At 35.7% G+C, this 18,323-nt stretch overlaps 1 protein-coding gene across 8 annotated transcripts in view; it reads right to left on the bottom strand.

Moving 5' to 3' along the window:
* ZDHHC21 (zinc finger DHHC-type palmitoyltransferase 21) overlaps positions 1 to 18,323 on the bottom strand; it is a 75,290-nt gene that overhangs the window by 35,964 nt on the left and 21,003 nt on the right. For all 8 annotated transcript variants that reach the window (XM_070794539.1, XM_070794538.1, XM_070794540.1 and 5 more), the window contains 2 exons: positions 16,795 to 16,906; positions 14,499 to 14,637 (listed from right to left, as the gene is read on the bottom strand). In XM_070794539.1, the coding sequence (XP_070650640.1) occupies positions 14,499 to 14,637; positions 16,795 to 16,906 (251 nt within the window). The remainder of the gene's footprint in view (positions 1 to 14,498; positions 14,638 to 16,794; positions 16,907 to 18,323) is intronic.

Genomic DNA, 18,323 nt, shown 5'->3' with positions numbered 1-18,323 from the left:
GAATTAATCTGACATCTAACATTTGAAAAACTCCTACAAATATCTCCAAGTTTATAATTTTTATTAATTTTGGATTCTATGATTCTAACTGAAAATATTTTATTTATCCCCATTTATTTAGAAAGACACCTATTACTTATGTTTCTGCAATTTTCTAAATATGAATTTTTGTCTTAATATTACCTGAGAATTTAGAGATTTTTTAGTTACTATTCACAAAGAAGATGGTAATACTAATTCTTCTTGGGTTTGTAGGCCTTCTTTAGTATAAGACTTAGGCTATAAATCAATATTTACAACACAAAAATAAATCCTGATTTGGGGCACTAATTCACGGTGAATAAATTTCTTGTCTTCCTTTTTTCTTATTACCCCTTTCTCTAACTAAGGGATATATTAAAGCATTTCCTTAAAACTTCACATAGTAAAAACACATAAATCCTTGAAGCCCATGATAGGTGGATATTTTAAAAGTAAAGATTAAGAAGAAATCTAAAAAGCATTAAGTTACTCTCAAAAACAAAGGGGTTATTGCAAAGCTATTAAAACAATCCAGCAGAGAATGTACTTTCCTCAAAAGGCAAAGCCAAGAAAAGAGAGAAATGGAAGAAAATCAGGTTCCAAACCCTTTACTTCCCAGAGTTTGTGAACCGGCCTGCTTTCTCTCAATTCTTTCTTTCCTGTGCATTTAACCGATAATCTACCAGTTTTCTCCTAAATACAGGTTAAGTAACATCACCACAAGTTTAAAAGTGAGTCTTTTTCTCTTGTTTAATGAATACTTTCACATTTAAGAAAAAGAAAAAAAGAAACAAAAACCTAAGCAAGAGTTGTTAACACTTTCTTTTCCCACCTAGAGAATAAGCACTCAGCTTTAGAACTGAAGATGGTCTAGAAAAGATATATGCTGCCATCTATCTACCTGAAGGGGCATAAAGAAAATACAGACTAAAGCTTTCACTTCCTCTGGCTGACAGAATACAGGGTCAAAGACCATGGCATACTTTGTACTTTTTCTCCACAAGAAAGAAGCACAGTAACCAGTAACACGATCTCCAAAGATAATTAGGGATATCTGGGGATCTTTATACCACAGCCCAAATAACAGAAAGAACAGCAAGTTTTATGAAGAAGGTTTCTGATACCATCAAAACAACTTTACATACAAAACAAAGAGCTGGATATACCTTTTTTGTTTGTTTTAGAGAAAAATGAGTCAGGCAAGGGCTTAGGAAAAAATGGACGGGGCAGGATTGTTTGAAGAATATTCCACGACAAAACACTACTTTATAAAAAACACCAACAGTGATTTTTGTACTGAAATTACTGGTAGTTTTCTACCTTTATAGAAAATACGATAAATGTCATTACCAAAATAATAATAATAATAACCTGCTATAGTAAGGAGAGTTTTCTATTATTTAGACTTAAGAATATTTTCTATAGAGTTTATCAGTATCTTAGAACAAATGTGACCTTAAAACCAATTTCCAATTAACTGCCTCAAGCCTTTTAGCCTTTTGTTATTCTCTTGTCCAGCAACAATTTCCTTCATTTCTCCATCTGGTTTAACTCTACTGATACTATAAAGTCCATCACCAGCTTAATTCTCTACAGTACAATAACAGCTCTCAAACCTTACAGTTACAAGAGCATTCTTTTGTACAACTCCAAAGGATACTGTTTACACAGATTACGATATGAGGGCTGTCTCCTGGAGTTGTGCAGTTAGGAAGCAATGATAAAATCACTAGGGAAGAAATTTTTAAACAAAACTGTATGCCAATGATACTTATGAAAGAGGAGATTGTATGAGAATAACCCTACCAATAAGAACACTACTAAAAATCAGATAAGACCCAATTAATTGGCAAATAAGCAGCTGACTGAAGACACTGAGAAGCAGCCAAATTAGCCAGGACATAAACGACCAACATCCCAGAAAAGGTAGAAATGCACTAAGGTGAGTCCTACATCCCACAGTTTTTTACCTAAAGGTAACTGTCAACTCATAAACAGGACTGTACAAAAGGTCAAGCAGAAGTGGAGGCTCAGAGCCGTCTACACTCCCCCAGCGCTGGGAAACAGCACGGCGGAAGCCACTGTACACAGTGAAGTTTCCAGCTGAAGAAGCCCTGAAGGGCTACAACATAAGAGAACGTAGAAACGGAAACTAGTTCTTCATGAAGACAAAACCCAAATCGTAAGCCCTTACAAAGTCTCAACAAATGTTGTAAATTTCATCTTCAAAATAACTGCTGTATTAAGACCACTGTTCTGTTACTTAGCCTTAGAAATATTTATTACACAAGTTTTTGGCTGGATCAAGATGAGTCCTCTCTTACTGACTGCCCACAAAGACAAGTAAATCATAACTTGAAAAAGAAAGCATCAACCAGGTGCTTTCATCAACCAAATGCCTAGTATCTAACAAAACTTATCAGATGTATCAGAAAAAAGGACAAATATCTGAAACTAAAAGAGAGAAGAACAAAGTCAACAGTAACAGACTCATAATTGGATTTCAACACTGAAGATATCAGACACAAACATTAAAAGAACTTGCATTAAAATGTTCAAAATTTAATGCCAAAAGAAGAATTTCACCAGAGAAGTGATCTATGAAAAAACAGAAATTCTAACATTGAGAAATATTGTACAAAGCCAGTATTAACCAGATGTAAAAACCAGTAACACTAAAAGTATAGACCCATATATCTGATGAACAAAGATGTAAAGTTCCTCAACAAAATATTAGCAAGCCAAATTCAACAATATGTTAATAGGATCACACACCATGATCAAGTGGGATTTAATTCCAGGGATGAAAGATGCTTCAGCATCTGCAAATCAATCAATGACTGATTGTATCAATACACTACATTAATCAGATCAGACCAGATCAGTCCCTCAGTCGTGTCCGACTCTTTGCGACCCCATGAATCGCAGCACGCCAGGCCTCCCTGTCCATCACCAACTCCCGGAGTTCACTCAGACTACATCCATCGAGTCAGTGATGCCATCAAGCCATCTCATCCTCTGTCGTCCCCTTCTCCTCCTGCCCCCAATCCCTCCCAGCTTCAGAGTCTTTTCCAATGAGTCAACTCTTCGCATGAGGTGGCTGAAGTACTGGAGTTTCAGCTTTAGCATCATTCCTTCCAAAGAAATCCCAGGGCTGATCTCCTTCAGAATGGACTGGTTGGATCTCCTTGCAGTCCAAGGGACTCTCAAGAATCTTCTCCAACACCACAGTTCAAAAGCATCAATTCTTCAGCGCTCAGCCTTCTTCACAGTCCAACTCTCACATCCATACATGACCATAGGAAAAACCATAGCCTTGACTAGACGGACCTTTGTTGGCAAAGTAATGTCTCTGCTTTTGAATATGCTATTTAAGTTGGTCATAACTTTCCTTCCAAGGAGTAAGCGTCTTTTAATTTCATGGCTACAGTCACCATCTGTAGTGATTTTGGAGCCCCAAAAAATAAAGTCTGACACTGTTTCCACTGTTTCCCATCTATTTCCCATGAAGTGGTGGGACCGGATGCCATGATCTTCGTTTTCTGAATGTTGAGCTTTAAGCCAACTTTTTCACTCTCTTCTTTCACTTTCATCAAGAGGTTTTTGAGTTCCTCTTCACTTTCTGCCATAAGGGTGGTGTCATCTGCATATCTGAGGTTATTGATATTTCTCCCGGCAATCTTGATTCCAGCTTGTGTTTCTTCCAGTCCAGCATTTCTCATGATGTACTCTGCATATAAGTTACATAAACAGGGTGACAATATACAGCCTTGACGAACTCTTTTTCCTATTTGGAACCAGTCTGTTGTTCCATGTCCAGTTCTAACTGTTGCTCCCTGACCTGCATACAAATTTCTCAAGAGGCAGATCAGGTGGTCTGGTATTCCCATCTATTGAAGAATTTTCCACAGTTTATTGTGATCCACACAGTCAAAGGCTTTGGCATAGTCAATAAAGCAGAAATAGATGTTTTTCTGGACCTCTCTTGCTTTTTCGATGATCCAGCGGGTGTTGGCCATTTGATCTCTGGTTCCTCTGCTTTTTCTAAAACCAGCTTGAACACCAGGAAGTTCACGGTTCACATATTGCTGAAGCCTGGCTTGGAGAATTTTGAGTATTACTTTACTAGCGTGTGAGATGAGTGCAATTGTGCGGGAGTTTGAGCATTCTTTGGCATTGCCTTTCTTTGGGATTGGAATGAAAACTGACCTTTTCCAGTCCTGTGGCCACTGCTGAGTTTTCCAAATTTGCTGGCATATTGAGTGCAGCACTTTCACAGCATCATCTTTCAGGATTTGGAATAGCTCAACTGGAATTCCATCACCTCCACTAGCTTTGTTCGTAGTGATGCTTTCTAAGGCCCACTTGACTTCACATTCCAGGATGTCTGGCTCTAGGTCAGTGACCACACCATCGTGATTATCTGGGTCATGAAGATCTTTTTTGTACAGTTCTTCTGTGTATTCTTGCCACCTCTTCTTAATATCTTCTGCTTCTGTTAGGTCCATACCATTTCTGTCCTTTATCGAGCTCATCTTTGCATGAAATGTTCCTTTGGTATCTCTGATTTTCTTGAAGAGATCCCTAGTGTTTCCCATTCTGTTGTTTTCCTCTATGTCTTTGCATTGATCGCTGAAGAAGGCTTTCTTATCTCTTCTTGCTATTCTTTGGAACTCTGCATTCAGATGCTTATATCTTTCCTTTTCTCCTTTGCTTTTTGCTTCTCTTCTTTTCACAGCTATTTGTAAGGCCTCCCCAGACAGCCATTTTGCTTTTTTGCATGTCTTTTCTATGGGAATGGTTGATCTTCTCCAAGGACACAGAAAAGCACTTGACAAAATTCAATATCCATTCACAATAAAAACTCAACAAGCCAGGTATAGGGGGGAACGTATTTCAATATAATAAAGGCCATATATGACAAGCCCACAGAAACATCACACTCAATAAAAAGCTGAAAGATTTTCCTCTAAGAGCAAGAATGAGATAAGAACAACCATTCTCATCATGAATATTCAACACTGGATATCAAAATAATTAGGCAAGCAAAATAAATAAGATATTCAATTAGAAAGGAAGAAGTAAAACTGTAAATTATTATAAATTTTTGTAATTATAAGTAAAATTATTGGCAGATTACATAGTAGTAAGACCGGGAGCTGACTGTGGCTCAGATCGTAAACTCCTTATTACCAAATTCAGACTTAAATTGAAGAAAGTAGGGAAAACCACTAGACCCTCAGGTATGTCCTAAATCAAATCCCTTATGATTATACAGTGGAAGTGAGAAATAGATTTAAGGGCCTAGATCTGATAGATAGAGTGCCTGATGAACTATGGAATGAGGTTTGTGACATTGTACAGGAGACAGGGATCAAGACCATCCCCATGGAAAAGAAATGCAAAAAAGCAAAATGGCTGTCTGGGGAGGCCATCCAAATAGCTGTGAAAAGAAGAGAAGCGAAAAGCAAAGGACAAAAGGAAAGATATAAGCATCTGAATGCAGAGTTCCAAAGAATAGCAAGAAGAGATAAGAAAGCCTTCTTCAGCGTTCAATGCAAAGAAATAGAGGAAAACAACAGAATGGGAAACACTAGAGATCTCTTCAAGAAAATTAGAGATACCAAGGGAACATTTCATGCAAAGATGGGCTCGATAAAAGACAGAAATGGTATGGACCTAATAGAAGTAGAAGATATTAAGAAGAGGTGGCAAGAATACACAGAAGAACTGTACAAAAAAGATCATCACGACCCAGATAATCACGATGGTGTGATCAGTGACCTAGAGCCAGACATCCTGGAATGTGAAGTCAAGTGGGCCTTAGAAAGTATCACTATGAACAAAGCAAGTGGAGGTGATGGAATTCCAGTTGAGCTATTCCAAATCCTGAAAGATGATGCTGTGAAAGTGCTGCACTCAATATGCCAGCAAATTTGGAAAACTCAGCAGTGGCCACAGGACTGGAAAAGGTCAGTTTTCATTCCAATCCCAAAGAAAGGCAATGCCAAAGAATGCTCAAACTCCCGCACAATTGCACTCATCTCACACGCTAGTAAAGTAATACTCAAAATTCTCCAAGCCAGGCTTCAGCAATATGTGAACCGTGAACTTCCTGGTGTTCAAGCTGGTTTTAGAAAAAGCAGAGGAACCAGAGATCAAATGGCCAACACCCGCTGGATCATCGAAAAAGCAAGAGAGGTCCAGAAAAACATCTATTTCTGCTTTATTGACTATGCCAAAGCCTTTGACTGTGTGGATCACAATAAACTGTGGAAAATTCTTCAATAGATGGGAATACCAGACCACCTGATCTGCCTCTTGAGAAATCTGTATGCAGGTCAGGAAGCAACAGTTAGAACTGGACATGGAACAACAGACTGGTTCCAAATAGGAAAAGGAGTTCGTCAAGGCTGTATATTGTCACCCTGTTCATTTAACTTATATGCAGAGTACATCATGAGAAATGCTGGACTGGAAGAAACACAAGCTGGAATCAAGATTGCCGGGAGAAATATCAATAACCTCAGATATGCAGATGACACCACCCTTATGGCAGAAAGTGAAGAGGAACTCAAAAGCCTCTTGATGAAAGTGAAAGAGGAGAGTGAAAAAGTTGGCTTAAAGCTCAACATTCAGAAAACGAAGATCATGGCATCCGGTCTCACCACTTCATGGGAAATAGATGGGGAAACAGTGTCAGACTTTATTTTTTGGGGCTCCAAAATCACTGCAGACGGTGACTGCAGCCATGAAATTAAAAGACGCTTACTCCTTGGAAGGAAAGTTATGACCAACCTAGATGGCATATTCAAAGCAGAGACATTACTCCGCCAACAAAGGTCCGTCTAGTCAAGGCTATTGTTTTTCCTGTGGTCATGTATGGACGTGAGAGTTGGACTGTGAAGAAGGCTGAGTGCCTTAGAATTGACGCTTTTGAACTGTGGTGTTGGAGAAGACTCTTGAGAGTCCCTTGGACTGCAAGGAAATCCAACCAGTCCATTCTTTTTTTTTTATTTTTTTTTAAACTTTACATAATTGTATTAGTTTTGCCAAATATCAAAATGAATCAGTCCATTCTGAAGGAGATCAGCCCTGGGATTTCTTTGGAAGGAATGATGCTAAAGCTGAAACTCCAGTACTTCGGCCACCTCATGCAAAGTGTTGACTCACTGGGAAAGACTCTGATGCTGGGAGGGATTGGGGGCAGGAGGAGAAGGGGACGACAGAGGATGAGATGGCTGGATGGCATCACTGACTCGATGGACATGAGTCTGAGTGAACTCCAGGAGTTGGTGATGGACAGGGAGGCCTGGCGTGCTGCAATTCATGGGTCGCAGAGAGTCGGACATGACTGAGCAACTGGACTGAACTGAACATAGTATTACATATAGAAAACCTAGAGACCACCAAAAAAGTGTTAGAACTATTAAATAAATCCATAAAGTTGCAGAATACAAAATTAATATACAAATATCATTCACATTTCCATCAACTAATAATAAACTATCAGAAAGTTAAGAAAATAATCCTGTGATAACCATATCAAAAAGAATAAAATACTTAGGAATAAATTTAAACAACAAGGTGAAAGATCTGTTTGTTGATGAAACTTATGAAAGAAATTGAAGACAACTAATACATGGAAAGCTCTTCAAGGCTCACAGATTGGAAAAATTAAATACTCTTAAAATGGCCATAATACTCAAGCAGTCTACAGAGTCAATGCAATCCCTATCACAATTTTGATTTCACTTTTTTCACAGAAATAGAACAAATAATTCTGTGTATAGAACCACAAAATGTCTCAAATGACCAAAGTCATCTTAAGAAAATCCAAGCTGGAGGCATCTCATTTCCTGATTTGAAAATACATTACAAAGCTATGACAATCAAAATGGTATGATACTGACATAAAAAGACACTGAGATCAATAGAACTGAACAGGCAGCTCAGAAAAAGAAGACAAAAAACATTCTTACATGGTCAATTAACTTATGATGAAGAAGCCAGGAAGAGTCAACAGGGAAAGGACAGTCCCTTCAATAAACGGTCCTCGGGAAACTGGACAGTAACATGTAAAAGAATGAAACTGGACCCAGACTTTATACTACACACAAAAATCAATTCAAAATGAATCAAAGACTTGAATGTAAAACCTGAAACCATAAAATTCATGGAAGAAAGGGTTTTGGGTAAGCTCCATTACACTGGTCTTGGCAATGATTTTTTGGATTTGACACCAAAAACAAAGTTACCAAAGCAAAATGAACTAGTGTGGCTACATCAAACTAAAAACCTTTTGCACAGCATAGGAAGCTACCAACAAAATGAAAAGGCAACCTATGTGATGTGTAAAAATATTTGCAAATCATCTCTCTAATATGGGGTTAATATTCAAAATACATAAAGAACTCATATAACTCAACAGAAAAAAAAAAAAAAAAAGATTAAAAAAAATGGCAGAGTACTTGAATAGACACTTTTCCAAAGATATACTGATAGCCAACAGGGAAATGAAGAGGTACTCAATATCACTAATCATCTGGGAAATCCAAATCAAAACCCTGAGATATCACCTCACACCTGTTAGAATGGCTATCATCAAAAAGTAAAAGGTAAGTGTTAACAAGGATGTGGAGAAAGGGAAACCCTTTTGCACTGTTGGTGGGAAAGTAAACTGCTCTAGCCACTATGGAAAGCAGTAAGCAGACCTCTCAAAAAATTAAAAAGGGAACTATCATATGACCCAGCAACTTTACTTCTGGGTATATATGCAAAGGAAATAAAAACAGAATATCAAAGAGATATCTGCACCTCCATGTTCACTGCAGCATTATTCATAATAGCCAAGATATGGAAGCAACTGAGGCATCCATTAATGGACGAATGAATAAAAAAGATGTTTCACACAGACACACACACACACACACACACACACACACACACACACGATGGAATACTATTCAGCCATGAGAAAGGAGGAGATCCTGCTATTTCTGATAACATGGATATACCTTGGTGGCATTACACTAAGTGAAATAAGCCAAACGGTATCACTTACCTGTGGATTTTTTTTTTTAAGTTAACTCTAGAAACTGAAAGTAGAAAAGTTCCCAGGGGCTGGAGTTGGGGTAAAAGGGAGAGATAGGTAAAAGGGTCCAAATTTTAGGTGTAAGATGAATAAGGTCTAAGGACCTAATATAAAACATGGTAACTACTGTTTTATTACCATACTGCACAACTGAAATTCACTGAGAGAGAAGACTTATATGTTCTCATAAAAAAGATTAATATGTAAGGCGACAGATGTATTAACTAGATGTGGGAATCCTTTTAAAGTATATGTGCTGTGCTAAGCTGCTTCAGTCGTGGCCAACTCTTGGCGACCCCATGGACTGTAGCCTGCCAGGCTCCTCTGTCCATGGGATTCTCCAGGCAAGAGAACTGGAGTGGGTTGCCATGCCCTCCTCCAGGGGATCTTCCTGACCCAGGGATCAAACCCAGGTCTCCCGCATTGCAGGCAGATTCTTTACCGGCTGAGCCACCAGGGAAGCCCTTCAAAGTGTATACAAACATCAAATTATCATAATGCACAATTTAAGTATCTTATAAATTTATACATTAATTATGCCTCAACAAAGCCAAAATAATATAAATAACTAAATCATAAAAGCAGTTAGAGAGAAAGACACATTACTTCAATGAATGAACTATAAAACAACTGACTTTACAGCAGAAATGATGGAAACCAGGAGACAAGGAAATAGTATCTTTTAAAACCTGAAAACAACTCTAACCTATAATTCTATGCCAAGCAAATAAATCATTCAAAAATGAAAGAGAAATAAAGACATTTTCAGGTGAACCAGAAACTGGCAAAATTTGTTTCAGTACATTTCCACCAAAAGGCAGGAAAAAATATTCTCAGAAAGAAGCTTAGAAAACTTATGAAGTCATGAAGGATCAACAAAGCATCAATATGTCAGTAATTCTAAACAAATACTGACTTTATATAATATATGTATTATAACACATAATTTATAAATGAAAATTAAATCTTATCATTATGAGTTTTATTTCTACATCTATTTTATGCCCCACAATACCAAAAATGATGATGATAGGAGGGGTTCTAAAGCTACTCCATTTATTATCTTGGTAATGTTTAAAGTACCAATTTATATTAAACCTCAGAAAACCAAGGAAGAATGTTTTAATCTCTGGGAAAACCATTTTTAAAAGAGTAAAAGCCTCAGAAGGGATATGTTGGAAATTTCTTTTACTTGAAAATTTCAAAGCAGATAAGAAACGGAGAAAAATGGAAACAAAGAACAGAGGGGTAAAGTAAAAAATAAACAGTAGAATGACAGGATTAATATCAGTCTAAATAAATGAAATAGACCATTTCAATTAGAAGACAAAGATTATCAAACTAGACTTCAAAAACAAGAGAAATATTTGGTGTCTACAAGACACAAAGACAACTGATAAAGGTTGTAAGTAAAGAGTTGAAAATACTAACCAAAAGAATAATACAGCCAAACTAATAACAGAAAACACGACAAAGCAAGAATAATTACTACAGATAAAAAGGTATAATTTATAATGATACCAGAGTAAACTCATTAGAACAGTATTAGAATTCTAAGATTGTATATACCTGGTGTGTCACTTCAGTCGTGTCTCTTTGCAACCCAAAGGACTGTAGCCCACCAGGCTCCTCCGTCCATGGGATTCTCCAGGCAAGAATACTGGAGTGGGTCGCCACACCCTTCTCCAGGGGATCTTCCCGACCCAGGGATTGAACCTGAGTCTTTTAGGTCTCCTGCATTGGCAGGTGGGTTCTTTACCACTAGCGCCACCTGGGAAGCCCTATGTACCTGGAAACATAGCTTTAAATTATCAACATCTTAATCAATGAAATGATTAGAATTCATTTCAATGAATGCTAAGTACTATTGAATATTCATTTGCCTTCAGATCCTTGGAATATTTAGGGCTATATATTCCAAGGATCTGAAGGGAAAGTTCAATCCCTGGGTCAGGAAGATACCCTGGAGAAAGAAATGGCAACTCACTCCAGTATCCTTGCCTAGGAAATCCCATGGACAGAGGAGCATGGTGGGCTACAGTCCATGGGGTCGCAAAGAGTTGGAGACGACTGAGCAACTAACACACTAGTAAGTTTAAGTAGGTTAAAGACACCAATAATAAACATACTATATAAAAACAGTAGTAGTCAAACAAAATAGTCTTTTCTTATACTGGATAACATTATGGTAAAATTCTCCTCTCCATTACCTAACTTAAAAATATTATGAATCACTTCATTCAGAAAATACACCATAAACAGCGTTAAAACACAAAGGATTCTTCAATAGGATGCCAAGTGCTCTCAGAAATATCATAACATAAACCCTTTGGGTTTCAATTTCATTATATCTAACATGAAGGTAATTATAAAAACATCCTACTTAATACAACAAGGATACTATAAACCTTGAACAATTCCTGCTCAGCGCTACTAGCTAAAACTCTGTCAGGTCCCTAAAACTATCTGTAATTTACAGCTATTACCAAAGTAGCTTTATTACAACCAATATGATAGAGCTAATTATTTGATTTTCATCTGGTAATCCTACTAACAAAAATTTTGATTTTTAAGAATTTTTAAATTATCTGTATTGTTTCTACAAGTGATTGCTCTAAAGAAACTCAGGTTTGAATTTTTAAAACCCAACTTGTACTGCCTTTTTATATTTTCATCCTGGACTTCACATTTCTTAATAAACCTTTACTACGCTGCTAGTCTTTCGTCAGTATGCATGTAAATACATGTCTATGTATATGTTTCTAAGTATATCGTATCATCTGTAATCAGTTTTTCCATTTTAAAAAAAAAGGGCTCTTTCCTCTAAGTGATAGTAATTTTTCCAGAGTTTCTATCTTTCGTTTGGAGAGACAAATCAGTTTGTAATTTGTAATGTCTTAATCCTTCACTTAAATATTACCATTATATTCTTATTTGAGTGTTGGAACTTTTTCATTCTGTCATTGATCTCCTAGTAATATTGTTAAACAGTCTGTTAAATGTTCATAAAAATTAAAAGGGCAAAGAAAATCTGTTCCCTTCTTCTGAGAGCTTTCACCAAAATCAAATGTAACATAAATTGAAAATCTCTTATCTCCCAAGAACTTTTACATGTGTTATCTCATTAAATCTCATTGCTATTCACATTTTTCAAGTGGATATTATAATTCAGAAAGGTTAAAGGATGTGTCAAAGCTTATACTCACAGTAAGAAAAGCCAGGCTTAATTCTAGGTGTGTCTATTTATAAAATCAAGATCTTTCCACTACCAGAAGCTGGTAAATGCAAGATAAAAAGCCCGATACCTAATCTTTTAGGCTTATCAGGACATATGCCTCTGTCACAGCTACTTAGCTCTGCTGTTGATTACAAAGGCAATTGAAAACAAAACATAAACAAATGAGAGTAGCTATGTTTCAAACAAAACTTTATTAATAAAAACAGGTAGCGGGTCAAATTTATCCCAGCACCCATACTGTGCCAATCCCCCCACAGTGCCACGGTGCATTCCCTCCTCGAGAAACTCTACTAGCCTTTCATTAATACCACTAGATTCTACCTCTCTCTCCATTCTTAAAACATTCTGATCTTAATCTTACAGCTACATTTTTATTTTAAAGCGCTTATTAGGCTCAATCTATTGAATATTTGAAACAGGTTACTTGGAAAATACATATAACCTTTTACATGTTCTAACTACAATACCAAATACATCAGAAATTAATCTATTATTGAGATTCAAACCCAAGGAGTCTGGCTTTAAAGTCACACTCACATCTAGGCCACCTCACATGGTGTAGGAATTATAAGAAATGACACGTGCAGAAAGCACTTTGCTGACCCTAAATGACTCTTTAAATATTAACTGCTGTTGTTTTAGGGCTTCTGATCTGGATGCTTTGAGTGACCATTTTTTTGTACCTGGTTTTATCAGAAAGTAAAATTAAAATATAAGAGAGCATAAAAAAGAAATTCATCTGTAAGATAAAACATTTCTAAGACTATAGTATTAGTATGCACTAAATTCTCAGTGTGATAAATGCCAAACACCTATATTTACAGTTCTCCCCCTTAAACTTTTTTGAGTTATTTGCATCTAATTTTAATTGCCCATTCTGCATTTAATACGTAGAATTACCTTGACAAGGCCCACTAATATATGCAACCAAGCAACAACAGTAAATATCCTTTTAATTACACAAAATGATCATGCGTACAAAAAAGATCTAAATACACAGAACTCAAAGACCTTCTCTCAACTGTTCCATTATTACAAAATTTAGTTGTATGTGCCATCACTAAGCTTGTTATTTTTAATGGAAAAGACTTAAAGAGTATAAAATGACTTAAATAGGAAATAAAAAAACACCCTTCTTCATCAGAAATTCTATTCCTCTTCCCTGTCTCCTTCCCTATCTTGCTTCCTGTAAGCACACATACTCTCTCTCTCTCACACACACACACACACACCCATACACAGTGCATTCTAAAAACACAATCTAAGTCAAAACGGCACACAGGATCAGGCTGAAATACAAGTTCTACAAACAAAGCACAAAAGACACAATTCAGAAAACACAAACCCAGATTCAAATTCCAGTCTACAACTAAAACCAGGTGAATAATCACTTCCTAGCTTTGTGCCTTCGGTAACTACCTTATTTAACCACTGTTAGTCTATTTCCTCATCGATAAAAAGTGGAGGAAAAATCATACCCAGCTCATGTGATTGTGGTGAGCATTTAAGGGAGAATTAAAATCACATGTCCATAGCACAGTGCTGACAATACAGTCAAGACTTAAAACTCCTGGTTGATGCTATTACTACTACTACCTTTAACACCACCGTTCTGGGCAAATCTTATTAACATATATTGTAGTTCCTCTACAAAGTGGGAAAAGCATTGCCTCAAACGGATATATAACAACAACTTTTTAAAGCATCTACAAATTCATCTTATCACCAATGTTAAACGTTGGAGTTGGGGTGCGGGGGAACGAATCCTTTTCTTAAAATGTTCCTTTGAGAACTTTTAAGAATTAAACAAGTCTATTTTTACTCCTGAAAAGAAATAAGAAGCTAACCTCTTTCACTTTGCTTTTCATTACTGTAGATTTAAAATGAAAATATGTATACATTGAGAGATCTAATATGTCACTTTTTAAAGAACTTGACACCAGCAAGTAATCATAAATAGATTTGGTTAAAAGGCAATATCAGAATAGGTCCATTTTCTCAATTCCAATACATTTTAAAACGCACCAATTTGAGGGTTTATGTTCATTACTCTTGTTTTCGATTTTCTACACTTTTAAAAGCACCGCATGTTAATAACTATATACTACAGCTGTTCTAACATTAATGGATATAAACATTTCTTACCAAATTACGCTTTTTTAGCGGAAGAAAGTAATAATAGTGGCAGAAAGAAAACATCAGTGCGTAGCAAGTAAGAAGTTCAGTGTAGAAACACAATTGCAGAAAAAGCCAATGGTTATCTTCACCAACACAATTGTTAATCCTGAAGGAAAAAAAAAGAAAAAAGAAAAAATATTTCAAACTTTAATAAGATGTTAAGTTTAGGATGGTAAAACTAGAAATAAGCACAAACAACTTCTTAAGTGCTTAAGTTCATAGAGATAAGCCAAATCCACTCAAACCTAAAAGCAAAGAGTATATAAGAAAAGACATGACATAAACACGCCATCTCACATTTGTAAAGCACATTCTACTTGTCAAAGAAGTCCCGTATATGATTCCCCATTCAACTCAACAACAAGCCAGCGAGGCAGGAAGAACAGATGGCAATCTCCTTGCTTCACTGATACAAAAGAGGAACAGAGGAGTTAGGACAATTGCCAGAGGATGTACAGTTAGGAGAGACCGTGGTCAAGAGAACAAGAACCCTCTTCTGTACGCTGCTCTTTCACTGCAGCATTCAAGCTATGGAGATCAAGTTGAATGATACGAAGCAAAGTAACTTAAGCCTGCCATTCTGACACACTGCTAAGCATTCACAACTTTTCTCACTTTTACAGTCTAACCCTTGGTGGCTGAAAATAAACATATATTCAAAAGTATGTATAAATTCTTAGAGCTACAAATTATATATATATATTATATATATAAAACCCAAAAAATTATATAATACTGAGTTTTTCAGTGTGAGTGATTATCACTTACCTGAATACTTCACACAGCTTTTAAAAGCAAACCCTATTGCTATTGTAACTGTAAACAGATCATTGAAGTTTATAAAATCATTTGAGAATTAATCTGAATAAATTCCAGGCACATTTTTAAAACACCAACTGTATGTTATATACTAAACTATCTTGTGATGGAATTTTAAACCTTTTTACATAGTAACACAGTGCTCTTATTTTTTCTGAATTTCAAGAAATTATCTTCTAGTCAAATAATCATTTTATAGTGAAAACCATCTTCCCACTAAAAGCTTGCTGATAACTTGTGCTATCAAAAATAAAGGAAGCTCTAAATGATTAGCATTACTAGACAAAACTAAAATTTACCCTTGAGACAACCTCAGATAAATGCAGTTATAAATTTAAGAAGATTATTATGCAGCTAACTTTGTATACATGTGTGTATAAACATAAATATACATGTATATAGATATATTTATAAAGTGCTACACCATACCAGTTTAAATATTTATGCAGAGATCCCATGCTAGAAAAACAGAATTAAATACAATATCTTTTCACAGATTTTTGTGACAGCTTTGAAATGAGATACAATGCAGAACTCTCACAGCATGTTTTCAAATATTGTTTCTCAACTGAACATTTTCTTTAAATATTACAAGAGAGCCCCCTACTGACCAAAAATGTTGGCAGTCAGCAGAATCAACTCCCACTTTTTTTTTTGCTTCTGCTGCTGCTGCTGCTAAGTCGCTTCAGTCGTGTCCGACTCTTGTGTGACCCCACAGATGGCAGCCTACCAGGCTCCTCTGTCCCTGGGATTCTCCAGGCAAGAGCACTGGAGTGGGTTGCCATTTCCTTCTCCAATGCATGAAAATGAAAAGTGAAAGTGAAGTCACTCAGTCGTGTCCGACTCCTAGCGACCCCATGGACTGTGGCCCATCAGGCTCCTCCATCCATGGGATTTTCCAGGCAAGAAGTACTGGAATGGGTTGCCATTTTTGCTTCTAGCTAGCATGTAATATTAATCCCTATATCTAACACAGAACACTGAAAAAAAGGCTGAAAGGAAGTGAAATGAGGTATAAGGTATATGAAATGTTACTCTTTAATTAAATTGGAAGGGAAATACAAACAATGAGATGTATATGGTTTACATTACAATTAGAAACAATAACAGCTACTATATTTAAATTTAAGTACTATCTATATGTCTTATACTATACTAAATGCTTTACCTATACTGCCTCATTTAATAAGACCACTTTAGTTCTTTTGTATATTTGGGTGCATGTTAATTTTCAGTTTTCTGCTCAAATATCTCCTTGTTAGAAAAATCTCTGAAAAAATGACCCTGGGAGTTGATAGAACCATATGATCAATTAAAGGTCTCCTTATAAAAAGGCTTTCTTAAACTGTATAACTCTGATATAACCTTTGTTTAAATCTGCTAAGTACCAAGATCTATTTTTTACTACATTTTTTTTTTCAAAAGTGAATTATTCATTTCTTACCATGGGCAGTGATGATCCATTCTCCTAACACAGTGGCCGCAGCGGCTGCAGTGATGGGAACGCTTCGGTCTCATCAAATTACACTTGTTACACAATTCCCAGAACTCCCTTTCTAGACAAGGAAATTAAAATTCATTTAGTAAAGGAACATGAGTAATGTTGAAATTTAGCAACAAGTGTTTAGAAGAGTTATAGGAAGTCTTCAAGACATGTGCCTAAGTCTCTATTGTAAATGTTTGCCGTAAACATTGCTTCTCTATTCTCTGCATGTTTTATTTTGTACATTTATAATTTTAAACATTATAAAATAAGACTGTTAACAGTCAAACTAAGGGATAAAAATACAGCATATTTGGGTTTAAGTATATTGCTGTAAGTAAAATCTAATGACAAAACTCTTATTTAGAATCAAATTATTACGTTAAAACAGAATTTTATTGAAACAAGTTAATTTCTAGAAATTTATTATCTAATGGTTCTAAAGAAGAGATAATGCTGAGTACTGGTTTCATAGATTAGTAAGTCAAAATCAACTGCATAAACAGAGACAGCATCCCCCCAAACTTCCCACACAAAACCATTTTTTGAATGGATTTATTTGGGAATATTTATGACAAAGGGATTGAAAAACAGTTCAGATGCATTTAAGAGGTACTAAAATAGTTTCAGAAGTGAAGAAGATTACAAGAAAATTACTCTTTAATGGAAATAAAGGAGTCCTTTACAAAACTCTATCCTACCACCAAGTAAGTTTCCTCTAGCCTGCTGTGAATGAGCACACAACTAGGCTTGGTGCTAAAAACATGAAGTTTACAGGAATAAAGGAAAAAGTAATTTATTTCCATTAAGAACTGCTCTAGCTAGAGCCATTAAAAACTCTACGGGACTGTCATCTACCAAGACAACTGTTATACAGAATATATAATCTTAATATCTCTTGACATGGAATTTTACCTTTATAACAATTCTTAAACTTTGTATCACTTATGGACAACTATACCCTAACCTCACTAAAATTATGGGTATAGTAAAATCAACCTAATTTCAATACTCCAAATGAATATTAGTATATGCAAAGTGTGACCGAGCACACCTTAGATAGTCACTAAATCCTTGCTAAAACATGACAAGTTTAATTTTTTTTTAATGAAAGATTCTAAACATAAGTAACAAAAGAGAAGAGTATATAGTTTTCAATTTTTTAAAAAGATACCCTACTTTAATTCCATTATTTCTAGTTTAATGACCAGAAGTAAGATCAATATACTGGAATTTTATAGTAAAGTGTTGGAAAAACATTCTGCTACAAACATCTCTGGAGAAATCAATAAAGCATGAATAACAGCTATAACAAATTAATTGCTCTCAATGAAAGTTGAGATATTTTTTACATTTAAAATATTTCATTTTAAAATAAAATTCTCTTCCATTTCTTACTTACAATTCTTATTTTAATGAAAACATACTACATGAGAGAGCAACAATATTGAAGCTTAATTTAGGTACAATTAAACTACTGTTATTTAACT

Source organism: Bos indicus, chromosome 8 (genome assembly GCF_029378745.1).
Source record: "Bos indicus isolate NIAB-ARS_2022 breed Sahiwal x Tharparkar chromosome 8, NIAB-ARS_B.indTharparkar_mat_pri_1.0, whole genome shotgun sequence".
In the NCBI taxonomy this organism is placed as follows: Eukaryota; Metazoa; Chordata; class Mammalia; order Artiodactyla; family Bovidae; genus Bos; species Bos indicus.
The sequence above is the reverse complement of the archived record's forward strand: the minus strand, read 5'-3'. Positions and strand labels throughout refer to the sequence as shown.